Consider the following 16,656-nt stretch of genomic DNA (forward strand, 5'->3'; position numbering starts at 1 on the left):
GGCTGAGGCAGGAGAATTGCTTGAACCTGGGAGGCAGAGGTTGCAATGAGCCGAGATCTCGCCACTGCACTCCAGCCTGGGCAACAAGAGCAAAACTCCGTCTCAAAAAGAAAAAAAGATATTGATAGATACCTAAGGAAATCTAAACAAACTTTAATAGTAAAATATAACAATGTCTTATTTATGAGAATTATCACAGTACAAATACTAGTCAGTAGTTGCATTAAATGAAAGAAGGGTTCAGAATTGAAGCACTGTAAGATCCTAGTATGATTCAGTAAGAGAGTAACTGTGTTTTTTAACTATATTTTATCTTATTTTTATTTATTTATTTGATTTGATTGTGATTGATTAGAGACAGCGTTCACCCTGTCACCCAGGCTGGAGTGCAGTGGCATTATCTTGGCTCCCTGCAGCCTCGACCTCCTGGACTCAAGTGGTCCTCCTGCCTCAACCTCCCAAAGTGCTGGGATTACAGGCATGAGTCACTGCATCCAGCCTATATTTCTAACTTTAGACTTTAACTTATATAGCTTAAAATAATTTTGATAAAATTTTAAAAAATACAAAACAAAGAAAAATAATAATTTGGGTAGTCACACACAAAAAATAGACATAAAGCATAGATTTTAAACATATAGTGAGAAAATAATGAAATCGGAAAAAATATTAACCCTCTGGAAGGCATGAGAGGAAAGGAGGAAAAGTGAGAAAGATAACTATGAAGTAAACAAGAGAGTAGAAAGAAAATCCAAATGTATTAGTCGTCATGCTAATGCAAATAGGCTAAATTCTCCAATAAAAGGACAAATGGTTGTAAGAAGGTATAAAAAATAAAAGCTCATGATATACTATTTATAAGAGGCTTAAATGTAAAGATACAGAAAGATGGAAGAATAATATACTTGAAAAATCCCAACTGAAAGAAAAACTGGTGTAGCTATCTCAGATAAAATTGACCCTAAGTTGGCCAGGCACGGTGGCTCATGCCTGTAATCCCAGCACTTTGGGAGCCTGAGGCGGGTGGATCATCTGAGGTCAGGAGTACGAGACCAGCCTGGCCAACAAGGTGAAACCCTGTCTCCACTAAATATACAAAAATTACCCGGGTGTGGTGGCGGGCGCCTGTAATCCCAGCTACTTGGGAGGCTGAGGCAGGAGAATTGCTTGAACCCGAGAGATGGAGGCTGCAGTGAGCCAAGATTGCACCACCACACTCCAGCCTGGGTGACAGAGCAAGACTTCATCTCAAAACAAAAACAAACAAACAAAAAATGACCCTAAGTTAAAAAGCACTTCTTGAGTTAAAGAGGATTGCTACAATGACAAAAGATTCAATTCACCAGGAAAGTATCACAATTTTAAGCTGGAATAAACTAAAAACATTAAGCATACAAAGTAAGACAAGTAAAATGAAATTGAAAAATTGGTGGGACCCAGTGTCTCAAGCCTGTAATCCCAGCACTTTGGGAGGCCAAGGTGAGTGGACCACCCTGAGATCAGGAGTTTGAGACCAGCCTGGCCAACATGGTAAAACCCCGTCTCTACTAAAAATACAAAAAAAATTAGCTGGGCGTGGTGGTGCGCACCTGTAATTCCAGCTACTCAGGAGGCTGAGGCAGTAGAATCATGGGAACCTGGGAGGTGGAGGTTGCAGCAAGCCAGGATTGCACCACTGCACTCCAAACCTGGGTGACAGAGTGAGACTCTGTCTCAAAAAACAGAAAGAAAAAAAATATATATATATATATGTACAAAATAAATCACTCACAGATCAAACATATCAAAATGGAAATTAGAAAATGATTTGGAACAATGATAATAGAGTCCCACGTATCATAAAAACTTATGGCTTGAGGCTGGGCACAGTGGCTCATGCCTGTAATCCCAGTGCTTTGGGAGGCCGAGGCAGGTGGATCACGAGGTCAGGAAATCGAGACCATCCTGGCTAACATGGTGAAACCCAGTCTTTACTAAAAAATTAGCTGGGTGTGGTGGCACACACCTGTAGTCCCAGCTACTCGGGAGGCTGAGGCAGGAGAATCGCTTGAACCCAGGAAGCAAAGGTTGAGCTGAGCCGAAAGTGTGTCATTGCACTCCAGCCTTGGCGACAGGAGCGAAACTCCAACTCAAAAATAAATAAATAAATAAATAAAAACAAAAATAAACGACCTAGCTGGGCGCGGTGGCACATGCCTGTAATTCCAACACTTTGGGAGGCCAAGGAGGGAGGATCGATTGAGGAGGGAGGATCGCTTGAGTCCAGGAGTTCAAGACCAGCCTGGGCAACATAGTGAGACTTTGTCTCTACAAAAAATAAAGTTAGCCAGGCGTGGTGACTTAAACCTGTAGTTCTACCTACTCAGAAGCCTGAGTGGGAAGATCACTTGAGCCTGGGAGGTTGAGGCTGCAGTGAGCTGACACTGCACCACTGCACTCCAGCCTGGGCAACAGAGTGAAAACCTATCTCAAAAAAATTATATATATTCTCAGGATGAATGAAAAAATGGAGAGAGGGAGAGAAAGAGAAAAAGAGAAGACACATACATACAGTTGATTCTTATTGTTTGTGGATTTAATATTTGCAAATTCACCTACTTCCTAAAATTTATTTATAACTTTAAAATCAATACTTGTGGCCATTTGCAGACATGAGCAAACTGGTGAAAAATTTGAGTCACCCAACGCACACGTTCACCACTGAGGTTAAACAAGGCAGTGCTCTGCCTTCCAGTTTTCTCTTTTCAATCTACTTAATGACATGTTTTTCATAGTTTTAAGGTTTTTGTTGATGATTTTGCTGATTAAAATGTGCCCCCCAAGCCGGGCACGGTGGCTCACACCTGTAATCCCAGCACTTTGGGAGGCTGAGGCGGGTGGATCACGAGGTCAGGAGATCGAGACCATCCTGGCTAACACAGTGAAACCCTGTCTCTACTAAAAATACAAAAAATTAGCCGGGCGTGGTCGTGGGCGCCTGTAGTCCCAGCTACTCAGGAGGCTGAGGCAGGAGAATGGCATGAACCCAGGAGGCAGAGCTTGCAGTGAGCCGATATCTCGCCACTACACTCCAGCCCGGGTGACAGAGCAAGACTCCATCTCAAAAAATAATAATAAATAAAATAAAATGTGCCCCCCCAGACCGGGCGTAGTGGTTCACACCTGTAATCCCAGCACTTTGGGAGGCCGAGGCGGCTGGATCACCTGAGGTCAGGAGTTCAAGACCAGCCTGACCAACATGGTGAAACCCTGTCTCTACTAAAAAAAAAAAAAAAAAAAAAAAAAAAAAATACAAAATTAGCTGGGTGTGGTGGCGCATGCCTGTTGTCCCAGCTACTCGGGAGGCTGAGGCAGGAGACTTGTTTGAACCCAGGAGGCGGAGGTTGCAGTGAGCCGAGATTGCACCACTGCACTCCAGCCTGGGCAACAAGAGTGAAACTCCATCTCAAAAAAAGAATGAGAGAAAAATTTGCAAAAATGATTAAGAGTCTCAAAAACCTGTGGGGGGAAAATCAAAAAGTCTAGTAGGCATGCTACTGAATTCTCGAAGGAAAGAATAGGACAGAAAAAAATATTTGAAAGAATGTCTAGGCCGAGCGTGATGGTTCACGCTTGTAATCCCAGCACTTTGGGAGTCTGAGGCTGGCGGATCATTAAGTCAGGAGATCGAGACCATCCTGGCTAACATGGTGAAACCCCATCTCTACTAAAAACACAATTAGCCGGGTGTGGTGGCAGGCACCTGTAGTCCCAGGTACTTGGGAGGCTGAGGCAGGAGAATTGCTTGAACCCAGGAGTCAGAGGTTGCAGTGAGCCGAGATCGCGCCACTGCACTCCAGCCTGGGTGACAGAGCAAGACGCTGTCTCAAAAAAAAAAAAAAAAAAAAATCTAAAAACTTCCCAAATACGCTAAAAGACAATTTTACGGAATCAAAAATCTCAGGGGATCGCTTCTCGGCCTTTTGGCTAAGATCAAGTGTAAAAATCTCAGGGAAACCCAAACAGGATAAATATGCCTGGGCACACAGTGATGGTTAATGTTATGTGTCAACTTGACTGAGTTAAGGAACGCCCAGAGAGCTGGAGAAACATTGTTTCTGGGTGTGTAGGTGAGAGTGTTTCTGGAAGAGATCAGCATTTGAATGGGTAGACTGGGTAAGGTTCTCTTGCACCAGCGTAGGTGGGCATTGTCCAATCAAGTGAGGGCTTGGAAAGAACAAAAAGGTAGAGGAAGGGTGAGTCCTCTCCTTGAGCTCAGACATCCAACTTCTCCTGCCTTTGGACCCAGGAGCTCCCAATTCTTCGGTCTTTAGACTCTAGGACTTACACCAACGCCACCGCTGCCACCACCACCACCACCCCACCTCCAGTTCTCAGGCCTTTGGACTCAAGACTGAATTACACCACCAGCTTCCTGGTTCTCCAGATTACAGATGGCAGATTGTGAAACTTCTTGGTCCCTGTAATCGTTTGAGCAAATTCCCATGACAAAACCCCTCATTTTTGCTGTGGGGAAGCTCAAGTAAATAGAAAAAAATATATATATAATGCATATATATGTATATATATAATCACATATAAAAGTAATGTGATTATTAGCGCAGGAAGATATGTATCTACTCCGGTGGTTCTGCTTCTCTGGAGAACTCCAATACACACACCAAAGCTAAACTGTCAAAAACCAACGAACCAGAGATAAAAAGAAAATCTTGAAAGCATTTAGAGAAAAATAACACAAGAAATAATGACCCCAAAGACTGTGAATTTCTCACCAGAAACTGTGAGGGCCGGAAAACAGGACATCTTAGGGACTTCCCTTTCAGAAGCCCCTTCTCCCCTGCAAGGGAGAGAGCTGTTCTCCTTTCTCTACCTTTTGCATATTAAACCTCTGCTCCTAAAAAAAAAAAAAAAAAAAAAAAGTGCTAAAAACAAAAAATGTCACACCAGAATCCTATCTCTAGCGAAGATATTCTTTAGGAATGAAGGCAAAATAGACATTTCTAGATAATAGGCTGGGCGCAGTGGCTCACGCCTGTAATCCCAGCACTTCGGGAGGCCAAAGTGGGCGGATCACCTGAAATCAGGAGTTTGAGACCAGCCTGGCCAACACTGTGAAATCCCTTCTCTATTAAAATCACCAAAAGTAGCTGGGCATGGTGGCAGGCACTTGCAATCCCAGCTACCTGGAAGGCTGAGGCAGTGAGAATTGCTTGAACCCAAGAGGCAGAGGTTGCAGTGAACTGAGACTGCGCCACTGCACTCCAGCCTGGGCAACAGAGCGAGACTGTCTCAAAAAAAATAAGTAAAATAAAAATAAAAATACCTCAAGTAAACCAGAAATGACTTGCAGAGGATGTAGAAGATACCACATTAAGGTGCTAACGAAAGGGGGAAAAATAGCCAGCTAAAACCAGCGTATTACCCCCAAGTCCTTTTACTTCAGCTTCTGTATTACAGCATCTGTATAATCTTTTCATTCTTGGTTTGAGGCCAAAATCAAAGCTCATTTTGGTTCACTTGTTAGTGACTCAAGAAAAGTGTAGGAAAAAATACCAGAAGAAAGTATGCCTCCTAGTGGTGGAATTATGGGTGATCATTTTTCTCCCTCTGCATTACACCTTTCTACACTTTTCCAAATTATTTATGACAATCAGTAAAACAGGTTAAAAAGCTGTTATGGTCAATATCACCTTAATACAGGACAAGAGCTGCATCTGTTGTGACTACAACAGACTCAGTACAGAGCAGCGCCTGGCACAGAGCAGGGGCTGTGTGTGGCTTCAGTGACTGCAAGGTCCCCTCCCCCTAACAGATCAGCAGCAGCCCAGGCAGGAGGCAGGGGCCTGGGGGTCCCCGAACCCCAATGAAGCACTCGATGTACATACTTTTGGTCAAAATTAGTAAACTTTATTTAAACTTCAAAAAAATAAAATAACAGACAAAAGGCAGCTTTAGCTTTGTTCTTCCCGAGGATCAGCTGTAACCACTCAGAGCAGGAACTACCCCTAAGTTAAAATACCCTTTACCCGCCCCGCATCAAGCCACAGGCAAGCAAGGATCTTCAATCTGGGGGCAGGCAGGGGGTGGGTGGGGTAGGAATGAGACCACCACTGGGCCAGTGGGTTCTGACAGCACGAGTGGAGAACAAGACAACAGCCTGCATCAGAAACGGGATCCAGAAGTTCACCGGGAGCTCTGCCACAAGGCATTTATGTACAAGGGAGCTGGGCTGGGGGTGACGCCCCGTGAGGGAGGCAAGAACTGCACAGCAGCATGGGCAAGCTGCCCTGGGCCCTAGCCCGCTGCCACACCCCACACGCCCTCAGTTCTCCTCGTCACTGTCATCCGGGCTGATGGCTGGGCTGGTGAGGCTGTATGTGGGGCTGGTGGGCGAGTAACCGGGGGAAGTGGGAGAGTAGGTTGAGCCTTTGGGGGAGGTGGGCGAGTAGGTGGGGCTGGTGGGCGAGTACTTGGGGGAAGTGGGCGAGTAAGTGGGGCTAGTAGGTGAGTACTTAGGAGAGGTTGGGGTGTAGACTGGAGAGGTTGGAGAATAAGTAGGAGATGTTGGGGAGTATTTCGGGGTGGTGGGTGAATAGGTGGGACTGGTAGGCGAGTACTTGGGAGAGGTGGGTGAATATTTGGGACTGGTAGGTGAGTACTTGGGAGAGGTTGGGGTATACTCTGGGGAGCTGGGACTGTAAGAAGGACTGGTTGGGGTGTACTTGGGTGAGGTTGGGCTGTAGCTGGGCGAGCTGGGGCTGTAGCTGGGTGAGCTTGGGGTATAGGTTGGAGACTGTGGTGTGTATCGTGGGCTGGAAGGGGAGTAACTTGGTGAGGTCGGGGAATAGCTGGGTGATGTTGGAGAGTAGCTTGGAGAGGTTGGGCTATAGTTAGGGCTGGTAGGCGTGTAGTTGGGACTAGTAGGTGAATAGCTGGGTGATGTTGGGCTGTAGCTGGGTGACGTTGGGGTGTAATTGGGACTGGTTGGAGAATAGTTCGGGCTGGTAGGTGAGTAACTTGGGGAAGTGGGTGAGTAGCTGGGGGAGGTGGGTGAATAGCTTGGAGAGGTCGGTGAGTAGCTGGGGGAAGTGGGAGAATAACTGGGTGAAGTTGGCGAGTAGCTGGGAGATGTCGGCGAGTAGCTGGGAGACGTTGGTGAGTAGCTGGGAGAGGTGGGCGAGTAGCTAGGGGAAGTGGGCGAGTAGCTGGGAGAGGTGGGCGAGTAGCTGGGAGAGGTCGGTGAGTAGCTGGGAGAGGTCGGTGAGTAGCTGGGAGAGGTTGGTGAGTAGCTGGGTGACGTTGGCGAATAGCTGGGTGATGTGGGACTATAGTTGGGACTGGTTGGAGAATAGGATGGAGAGGTAGGGGAGTAGGAGGGTGAAGTGGGGGAATAAGAGGGACTCTGGGGTGTGTAGCCCCCAGGAGAGCGGGGCTCGTAGGCAGGTGACGTTGGCGAGTAGCTGGGAGACATGGCACCACCTGTGGGGAAGCAACCAACAAAGGAGATGAGCAATGGACAGACTCACCCAGAACTGAGGAGAAAACAAACCTGGCCTGACCGATGGCGACAACTCACCTGGTGAAGGGATATAGGGGCTTGAGGGACCTGGAGACCCCGGAGAGCCCGGTGTGGGAGACCAGGCAGGGGAGTAACCTGGGCTGAAGCCGCTGGCATCTGACGCAGCACTGGGAGAGAAGCCGGCTGCCCCTGGGGTCATTCCACTCCCTACAGAGTGAGAGAAGCAAGTTAAGGCCAAAGCTGGAGACCAAAGGCCCCCAATTCTCCCTGCCCCACCTTTCACTAGCCCTCTGCGGCCTTCAGAGTTCCAACAATAGCTACCGTTCACGATCCCAGCTCACCCACCTCTGAACCACCTGGAGGGCTCTCTTCCTGGATCAGGTTACTCACCAACACTGGGGGACCAGGCGCCATAGGCGGGGGTTGCACCCTGGTTCCAAGGTGTCATGGCAGGAGAGATTCCACCCATGGGACTGGGTGCTGAACCAAAGAACATGCCGGTGGCTGCAAAGAGGCACACAGGAAATCGTGAGGAGCAAGAACAACCACCACGGACTGGTGACACCCTCGCACCCACGGCCTGCCCCACTGCCTCGCCGACGCAAGCAGCTACCGCAGCTGGGGCCTCATACTCACGTCCAGCAGCCCCCAGGCCGGGGATATTGGTGGGGATCTCCATGCCATACTTGCACTTCTCTGCATCAAGCAGGAGATCAAAGCAGCCGGTGCCGGCCGGAGCCAGCTGGCCCAGCATGATATTCTCAGAGACCCCCTTCATGGGGTCACTCTCGCCATGTGCGGCTGCTTCCATAAGCACGTCCACCTGAACAGAGCAGACCGGCCCCATGAGACCCCTCCACACACAGCACCTGGCTGTCCCATCACCACAGCCCAGCTGCCCAAAGTGGGTGCCCTTCTTCCCACACTGCTCCCACCTTCTGCCCTATTCAGAAATTCCACTGTTACCGTTTCCTCAAAGGAACACTTCATGAGTGGTCCTGTGTCCTGGCGGTTGACTCCGTGTCGGGTGATGGCCATCAAGTGGCCACGACAGGTCATGGTATCACACAAGAGAGCCAAATGTCGGTAATTGACATAGGAGCCATCAAAGGAGATGACGTGGTACAGCTCCCGCTCCAGGGCCTTCCGCACGGCTTCAATGCCCAGCACCTGGCACAGGGGAGGGAAGCGGAGGGGAGGGCCAGGACTGAGCAACTCTGCTCTCTTCCCTGCTTCTGTCGCCACCGAGATCCAGGGAGGGTGTCAGGAGCCAGGATATCCCACACTCAGAAATGGAAAAAGTCCGTGAGTGGACAGGACAGAATGAGAGGCCTGAGAGCCAGAGATCCACGAAAGGCTGCTGGGCAGCACACGTGGGCTCACCGTGAAGATCTCCACGATGTCATTGGACGTGGTGCGTACGGGGTCCACATCCTTCTCACTCAGCACCCGCATCAAGCTCACGCCGTCCGTCTCCAGGATCCACTCCTGCAGGGCCTTGAATTCCCCGTCCTCCGTGATGATGATCTTCTTCTTGTTGTCTGTCTGTGGCAAGTGCATGTACACCTGTGGGAAGACAGCGTGCTCAGAGTGGGCAGGGCGGGGAGTGGGGGAGCGAGGAGGAAGGCGGTGGCAGAGGGGATGGCTGACCTTGCTGATCTGCTCGATGCCCTGCAGGGTCATATCTGTCAGCATGTTGGACTCGATGCAGCGCAGGAAGACATCATCATCCATCTTGTCCACCACCTCTTCCTCCTGCAGTGAGAGTGAGGTCAGCACTCGGCATCCTCTGGTCTCTTCCCCGGCTCTCAGCTCCAACTACAGCCTCTTTGAGGGCCGAACAAGTCAGTCACCAGGCTCTGCCCCTCACAGTTCCAGTGAGACTTTTTTTTTTTTTTTTTTTTTTTTGCGATGGAGTCTCACTGTTATCAGCCTGGGCTGGAGTGCAATGGCACGATCTCAGCTCACTGCAACCTCTACCTCCCAGGTTCCAGCAATTCTCCAGTGAGACTTTTAATCCTGACTTTACAATATTAAAAGAAGCCTAAGGAAAGGCACCCAAATCCCATCAACCCATCACAACTTCCACTCTCGTGCAGTCCTGCCTAGCAAGAGGCGGGCTCCATGTACATGTCATATCCTCCAACTGCTGTACCCGAGCACACACCATTCCCTGCTCTGGCACTTCACTGCGTGTTCGCCTAGGCTGCCGCTGGCATGACAGTGATCTCTTCTAATGGCCATATACTGTATTCCATCAAGACCTATCAATGCTTTTATAACTGTTCTCTGACAGCAGTTCAGCAGTTAGTTCTTCAGTTTTTTTTTTGTTTTTTTGAGATGGAGTTTTGCTCTTATTGCCCAGGCTGGAGTGTAATGGTGTGATCTTGCCTCACCGCAACCTCCGCCTCCCATGTTCAAGCAATTCTCCTGCCTCAGCCTCCTGAGTAACTAGGATTACAGGCATGTGCCACCACGCCCGGCTAATTTTGTATTTTTAGTAGAGACGGGGTTTCTCCATGTTGGTCAGGCTGGTTTCGAACTACCGACCTCAGGTAATCTGCCCGCCTCGGCCTCCCAAAGTGCTGGGATTACAAGTGTGAGCCACTGTGCCCGGCCTGAGTTCTTCAGTTTTTATTACTAAAGCACCAGGCACCAACATGTGCCAAACAAATATCTCAGGAGCCATGCCCAGGAGTGAAGTCCCTGATCCTGCCTTTTCAGGGGTCTTGTTATGTCTGTCCACAACTTCCCCTAGGACGCAGCAATTCCTACTGCCCAACCTGTCCCCAAGTCTGGCTCCTGCCTCAGGGCTTGGGTTTGTATTCCCTAAGCAAAGCAAGCTGCAGGAGCCTTGGGGGAGGAGAGTCAAGTGACAGGGCGACAGGGAGGCACTCTTATCTCCTATTTCAACACTACCTGTTTTATCTACTTGGCCAGTGCTGTGGATTTTGAAAATCATTGCTAATCACCATTCCCTATCCCTAAATTAGGTGGGTATGACTGGCCCCTCAATGTTTTTTTATTTTTTGAGATAGTTTCATTCTTGCTGCCTCAGCCTCCCGAGTAGCTAGGATTACAGGCACATACCACCATGCCCGGCTAATTTTTATTTTTAGTAGAGACGGGGTTACTCCATGTTGGTCAGGGTGGTCTCGAACTCCTGACCTCAAGTGATCCACCCGCCTCAGCCTCCCAAAGTGCTGGGATTACAGGCGTGAGCCACCATGCCCGGCCGCCCCTCAATGTTGATTGCATCTTCTTTTCTTTGGTCTCTAACATGATTCATAAGTTTTATTCATGTGACACATCGACTTCTTCTAGGACCCCCATTACCTCTTGCATCTTGTTCTCATCGCTGTTCATGATGCGAATACGGAGCACCAGCTTCTCTGCATTGTCATCATTAAAGATGCAGTTCAAGTCATCACCAAAACCTGGTGGGGCGAGGAGCCATGAGAAAGGCTGCAGCTAAGGGGACTGGCCCCAGCCACCGTCCATTTGCAGCTCTCTCTGAGCAAGGCTCTCTTTTGGCTCCCCGCTCCTCTTCACAGAACCTTTCTTTTCATAGAACCCCTTGGAAAGGGGAAGGGGGAACACTGAGAAGAGAAAGGGAGTGCAGAGGGGACCTGGAGAGTTGGAGGATGCCTCGGAGGGGTGGAAGTGGTACATGGACGGGGGTGAGGGTGGGTAGCTCTTTAGGGGCTCAAGTGCGGTGAACACGATAGGTGGTAGCCCAGACAGCGGGGCTCCTGAGCCAGGCCTGCCCTCCTAGGCTTACCAGCATTGATCTTTTCAGCAATCTGCTCCATGGTGAGCTTCCGGTCAGTCATGTGCTTCCGATCCAGCTCCACTCGCAACAGCCAGGGGGAGATTCGGGCCACATCAAAGTCAGGCATTTCATAGTAGACATTCACCCACTCCTGATCCTCTGCCACCACCGTGCTCTGGGGGTTGGGGTCATAGTAGATGGCTGTGTTGGCAGTAACCTTCCTCAACGTTGTATGCTCCAGGCGGCACAGAATATCCTGGGAAGAGACAGAAGTCCATGACACAGAGAACTGAGTAGCTCTAGAGGCCTCTTCTAACCCTCCTTATCAAGGGAATCCAAAACCCTTTATTCAAGGGGAAGAGTTCTCCTTTTGTTTTCTTTTTTTCAGACGGAGTCTCGCTCTTGTTGCCCAGGCTGGAGTGCAGTGGCACAATCTTGGCTCACTGCAACTCTGCCTCCCAGGTTCAAGCAATTCTCCTGTCTCGGCCCCCACTAGCAGCTGGGATTACAGGCACACGCCACCGTGCCCGGCTAATTTTTCTATTTTTAGTAGAGACGGGGTTTCACCACGTTGGCCAGGTTGGTCTTGAACTCCTGACCTTAGGTGATCCACCTGCCTTGGCCTCCCAAAGTGCTGGGATTACAGGCATGAGCCACCACGCCCAGTTGAGTTCTCCTTCTTTTCTTCCGGCCAAAAAGCCCAGCAGCCCTGATCCCTACCTTGGCTCTCTCAGCATCTCGAGCGGACTGGCCCAACAGGAAGACAGTAAGTGAAGGGGTCTTCGGCTTCTTGGAAATGTTGATGAGCTCCTTAAGTCGGGGCACACCCAGCGTCACATTCTTCGCAGACACACCAGCATAGTGGAAGGTATTCAAGGTCATCTGGGTGGCAGGTTCTCCAAGCGACTGTGCGGCCAGAGCTCCCACCATTTCCCCAGGATGGGCCTAAGGAAAAGCTAGCATCAGACAAAGCCAACGCCTCTCTTTCAGTTAATGAGAATAGGATGCGGATCCGCATCTGGCTTATCACAGTCAGGGCCAGGACTGTAATCTTAAAGGACATGGGCAGATGAGTTTGGAAAAGGCAGACAGACTCCACAAAAAAAAAAAAAAAAAAAAAAACTCTTATTTAATCATCCCCTTCCTCACACAAGAGCTTCCATTTATAGGACACCATTTGGCACCTGGTATGCAGCACATTCAAAGAAAGCTACTATACCATCTGAGATCCAAATTTTTTTTTTCTTTTTTTTTTTTTTGACATGGAGTCTCGCCGTCGCCTAGGATACAGTAGCATGATCTCAGCTCACTATTGCAGCTTCAACCTCCTGGCCTCAGGTGATCCTCCCACCTTAGCCTCCCAAGTAGCTGGGATTACAGGTGCACTCTGCCACACCTGGCTAAATTTTTTGTAGAGATGGGGTTTTGCCATGTTGCCCAAGGGTAGTCTTGAACTTCTGGGCTCAAGTAATCTTCCCACCTCAGCTTCCCAAAGTGCTAGGATTATAGACATCAGCCACTGTGCTTGGCTGTTTGTTACTTTTTTTTTTGAGATGGTCTCCCTCTGTCGCCCAGGCTGGAGTGCAGTGGTAGAATCTCAGCTCACTACAACCTCTGCTGCCCGGGTTCAAGTGATCCTCCTGCCTTAGCCTCCCAAGTAGCTGGGATAACAAGCACGTACCACCACACCTGGCTAATTTTTCTATTTTTGGCAGAGATGGGGGTTTCACCATGTTGGGCAGGCTGGTCTGGAACTCCTGACCTCAAGTGATCTGCCTGCCTCGGCCTCCCATAGTGCTGGGATTATGGGTGTGAGTCACCAAGTGGGCCCAGCCTGTTCATTACTTTTTATTGCTGAATGATGTTCCCTCGTATGGACATACCACATTTTGCCTACCCATTCATCAGCAGATGGACACGTGTTTTCACTGCTTAGCTACTGTAACACTGATATGAACACTTGTGTATAAATGTTTGTGTGGCCATGTTTTCTGTTATCTTGAGTGTGTGTGTGTGTGTGTGTGTGTGTGTATATAGGTCTAATTCATCTATTTTTTCCTTTGGATGCTTATGCTTTTGGTGTCATACCTAAGAATTCACTGCCTAAGCCACAGTCATGAAGATTTATTCGTTCCCTTCTAAGAGTTTTATAGTGTTAGCTCTTGAATTTAGGCATTTTGAGAGTTTTTGTACATGGTATGAGGTAGGAATCCAACTTCATTCTTTTACACGTGGGTATCTAGTTGCCCCAGCACCATTTGCTAAAAAGAGTATGCTTACCCCATTTAATTAAATTGGGACTTGCAAAAAATCAAGTGACCATAAATGTGAGGGTTTATTTCTGGACTCTCAATTCTACTCTATCAGTCTTTATACGTATCCTTATAACAGAAGCACAGTCTTGCTTACTGTAGCTCTGTAGTAAGTTTTGAAATCAGGGAATGTGAGTTCTCCAACTTTTGCTACTTTTAAATATTGTTTTGGCTATTCTATATCCCTTGCATTTCCATATGAATTTTAACATCAGCTTGTAAATTTCTGCGAAAAAGCCAGTTGGAATTTTGATAGGGATTATATTGGATCTATAGCTTATTTTGGGAAGTAATGCTATTCAACAATATTAAGTCTTCCAATCCACGAATATGAGAGGTCTTTCATTTAGGGCTTTTTTTTTGATACAGTCTCACTCTCGTTGCCCAGGCTGGTGTGCAATGGCACAATCTTGGGTCACCGCAACCTCCATTCCCAGGTTCAGGTGATTCTCCTGTCACAGCCTCCAGAGTAGCTGGGATTACAGGCATGTGTCACTATACCCGGCTAATTTTGTATTTTTAGTAAAGGTGGGGTTTCTTCCTGTTGGTAAGGCTGGTCTCGAACTCCTGACCTCAGGTGATCTGCCCACCTCGGCCTCCCAAAGTGCTGGGATTACAGGCATAAGCCACCGCACCCGGCCTCACTTAGGTCTTTTAAAATTTCTTTCAGCCATGTTCTATGGTGTTCCCTAATACATTTTTAACTATTTAATTTATAAAAACTGACTTACAGTAAACAGGTTCAGAGGTATGCCTGCAACAATGCTTTACCCTCTTACTGCTTAAAGCCAGTGAAAGCACATTCCAATATCTATAAATCTTTTTTCCTATTTACTCTCTCCAACTCCCTTTTTGAGACAGAGTCTCGCTCTGTTGCCCAGGCTGGAGTGCAAAGGCGCAATCTTGGCTCACTGCAACCTCTGCCTCCTGGGTTCAAGTGATTCTCCTGCCTCAGCCTCCCGAGTAGCTGGGATTATGGCGCACACCACCACGCCCAGCTAATTTTAGTATTTCACCCTTGTTTCACCATGTTGGTCAGGCTGCTCTCGAACTCCTAACCTGGTGATCTGCCCGCCTCGGCCTCCCAAAGTGCTGGGATTATAGGTGTGAGCCTCCACACCCAGCCCCAATTCCCTATCTTTTATCTAAATTAGACTCTGCACACAGCAGGGAGTATAGAGGAAAAAAAAGAACAATTCTCCTATGTCATATCCCAGTCATGCCACTTACTTCCTATATGACCATCATACAATCCAGTCACTCTCTCCAAGCCTCAGTTTTTGTCTCTGCAACGTGGGACTAACAAACCCTCCCCTACTAGGAGTGTTTTAAAGCCATGATGGTATAAAGGGATAATGGGCCAAACACAGGACTTGGTAAGGTACAAGCAGTCTCTCCATGAATGAGAGCTATTATTAGGTGGTTGTGGTCAGAAGTGGGCTGCTCTTGGAAACCAAAACCACAGAAGTCAACAGGTAAAAGGAGAAAAATAAGACTGCTGTGAAGAGCACAACACTCACAATGGCTTGGTTGAACTTGGACTCAATCTCCCCAAGCAGCCAGTCGAAGGCCTCCCCACTGAGCCGAAACTCCTCTGCCATGCGGCGTGAACACAATGTGGACCGCAGGTGGATGTTGAAGAGCAGCGTGGCATTTTCCTGGGCCTGTCGACTTAGTGGGTCATCCCCATTCACAATCACCAGCTTCTTGCTCAATTCCTTGACTCCTGGGGACCAATTAAAGGTGAGGAGATCATTAGACCAGGGCCCAGCAGTCTCCTATCCCCTAGCCTGGCTTGGAGACCCCTAAGCAGGAACTTACCCTCCACCACTTTGATGGGGTGCAGGTCGGAGGGAAGGCGCGGGTTGATGTGGAAGATTTTCTGAGCATTCCAGATCATCCGCAGCAGGTTACAGGGGAGGACGACCTGAGAGAGGAGGGAATGGAGGGAGGGTAGCTTCTGGGGACAGCCATCCAGGGAGGCACATCTCTAGCGTTAGCACTTCCCACCCACACGCACCTTGCTGTCTCCAGTTGGGAAGATGACCCTGAGCACCTCCCGATCCTCCCGCATCCGCTCAAATTCCCGCTCCAACTCATTCTGGATGTGTGCGTTGCTCAGCACGTCCTTCACCAGGTCCTCCTGCAGAGTGCGCCGCAGGGCCCTCTCATTGGTATAATCAAAGCGGAACCTGGAAGTGCAAGGGGTAGCTAGCGGGCAGGTGGGCTCTGGGACCTTGGTCCCCACAAAACGCACTGTAAGGTTCCCAAAGGTGCACAGCCAACCAGGTACAGTGGTTTGGAGGCAAGAATCCTCGACACAGAAAACTTCAGGCCCAAGGACTGCCACCGGGACCTGAGTACAGGCCCACCCCTCTACATCTGCTTTATAATATCAGCAGGGACAAAGTGGGGACCAATCTTAAATCCACCTCCATCCACCCCCTCCCCCATGTCATACAGCTGTTTCAGATAGGTGGGGAAAGGACGCTGAAAGGTAAGCTCTAGTGCAAGACACATACCAGGCTATCTCTCTGGAATAAGTATGGGAATCCTACTACTCAGGCCCTGAACCCCAGGGGCGAGAACCACCCGCCTGCCCGCCTCCTCACTTCTTCTCAAACGCCTTGTTGGAAGGCTTAAGCGTAGCCAGGTTCTGGAACTCAACACTCTCGCCTGCCAGGCCGTCTTCACCGTAGCGCAGCTGCACCACCTGGTTGATGGAGTTCCGCACAGTCGCATCGTACTTCACCATCACTGACTCCATGGACTTAATCAGCCGCCGCTGGATGTATCCTGGAGAGAAGTAAGGCAAAAAGGGGATGATAAAGCCCAAAGACCCAGGCTGGGGCCTTAACCTACCTGACTGTCAGAAGAGTCAGCTAGTACTCCCTTTGTCTGAGGCCTTTGAATGCAGACTCAGTGTCTACCACTAGATGGACAAAAAGCCCAGCAGGGGGCTTCTGCTGGCCCATGGGACAGGCCAGCAGAATCCCGGAAGCTCTATCCCTGCACTGTGGAATGCTGCACAGCAATCCAAACAAGGGTGTTTG

The 16,656-nt window shown here is 49.0% G+C and overlaps 1 protein-coding gene across 1 annotated transcript in view; it reads right to left on the bottom strand.

Annotated features, from left to right (window-relative positions):
- Positions 1 to 5,885: 5,885 nt before the first annotated feature.
- POLR2A (RNA polymerase II subunit A) overlaps positions 5,886 to 16,656 on the bottom strand; it is a 28,732-nt gene continuing 17,961 nt past the window's right edge. The window contains exons 16-29 of the mRNA XM_003274618.4: positions 16,216 to 16,399; positions 15,624 to 15,795; positions 15,425 to 15,530; positions 15,124 to 15,329; positions 12,012 to 12,236; positions 11,301 to 11,547; positions 10,856 to 10,956; positions 9,170 to 9,274; positions 8,903 to 9,085; positions 8,486 to 8,689; positions 8,156 to 8,342; positions 7,910 to 8,023; positions 7,577 to 7,726; positions 5,886 to 7,479 (exon numbers count right to left, since the gene is read on the bottom strand). Of these exons, the coding sequence (XP_003274666.1) occupies positions 6,323 to 7,479; positions 7,577 to 7,726; positions 7,910 to 8,023; positions 8,156 to 8,342; positions 8,486 to 8,689; positions 8,903 to 9,085; positions 9,170 to 9,274; positions 10,856 to 10,956; positions 11,301 to 11,547; positions 12,012 to 12,236; positions 15,124 to 15,329; positions 15,425 to 15,530; positions 15,624 to 15,795; positions 16,216 to 16,399 (3,341 nt within the window). The 3' untranslated portion in view covers positions 5,886 to 6,322. The remainder of the gene's footprint in view (positions 7,480 to 7,576; positions 7,727 to 7,909; positions 8,024 to 8,155; positions 8,343 to 8,485; positions 8,690 to 8,902; positions 9,086 to 9,169; positions 9,275 to 10,855; positions 10,957 to 11,300; positions 11,548 to 12,011; positions 12,237 to 15,123; positions 15,330 to 15,424; positions 15,531 to 15,623; positions 15,796 to 16,215; positions 16,400 to 16,656) is intronic.

This window comes from Nomascus leucogenys, chromosome 19 (assembly GCF_006542625.1).
Source record: "Nomascus leucogenys isolate Asia chromosome 19, Asia_NLE_v1, whole genome shotgun sequence".
Lineage (NCBI taxonomy): Eukaryota > Metazoa > Chordata > Mammalia > Primates > Hylobatidae > Nomascus > Nomascus leucogenys.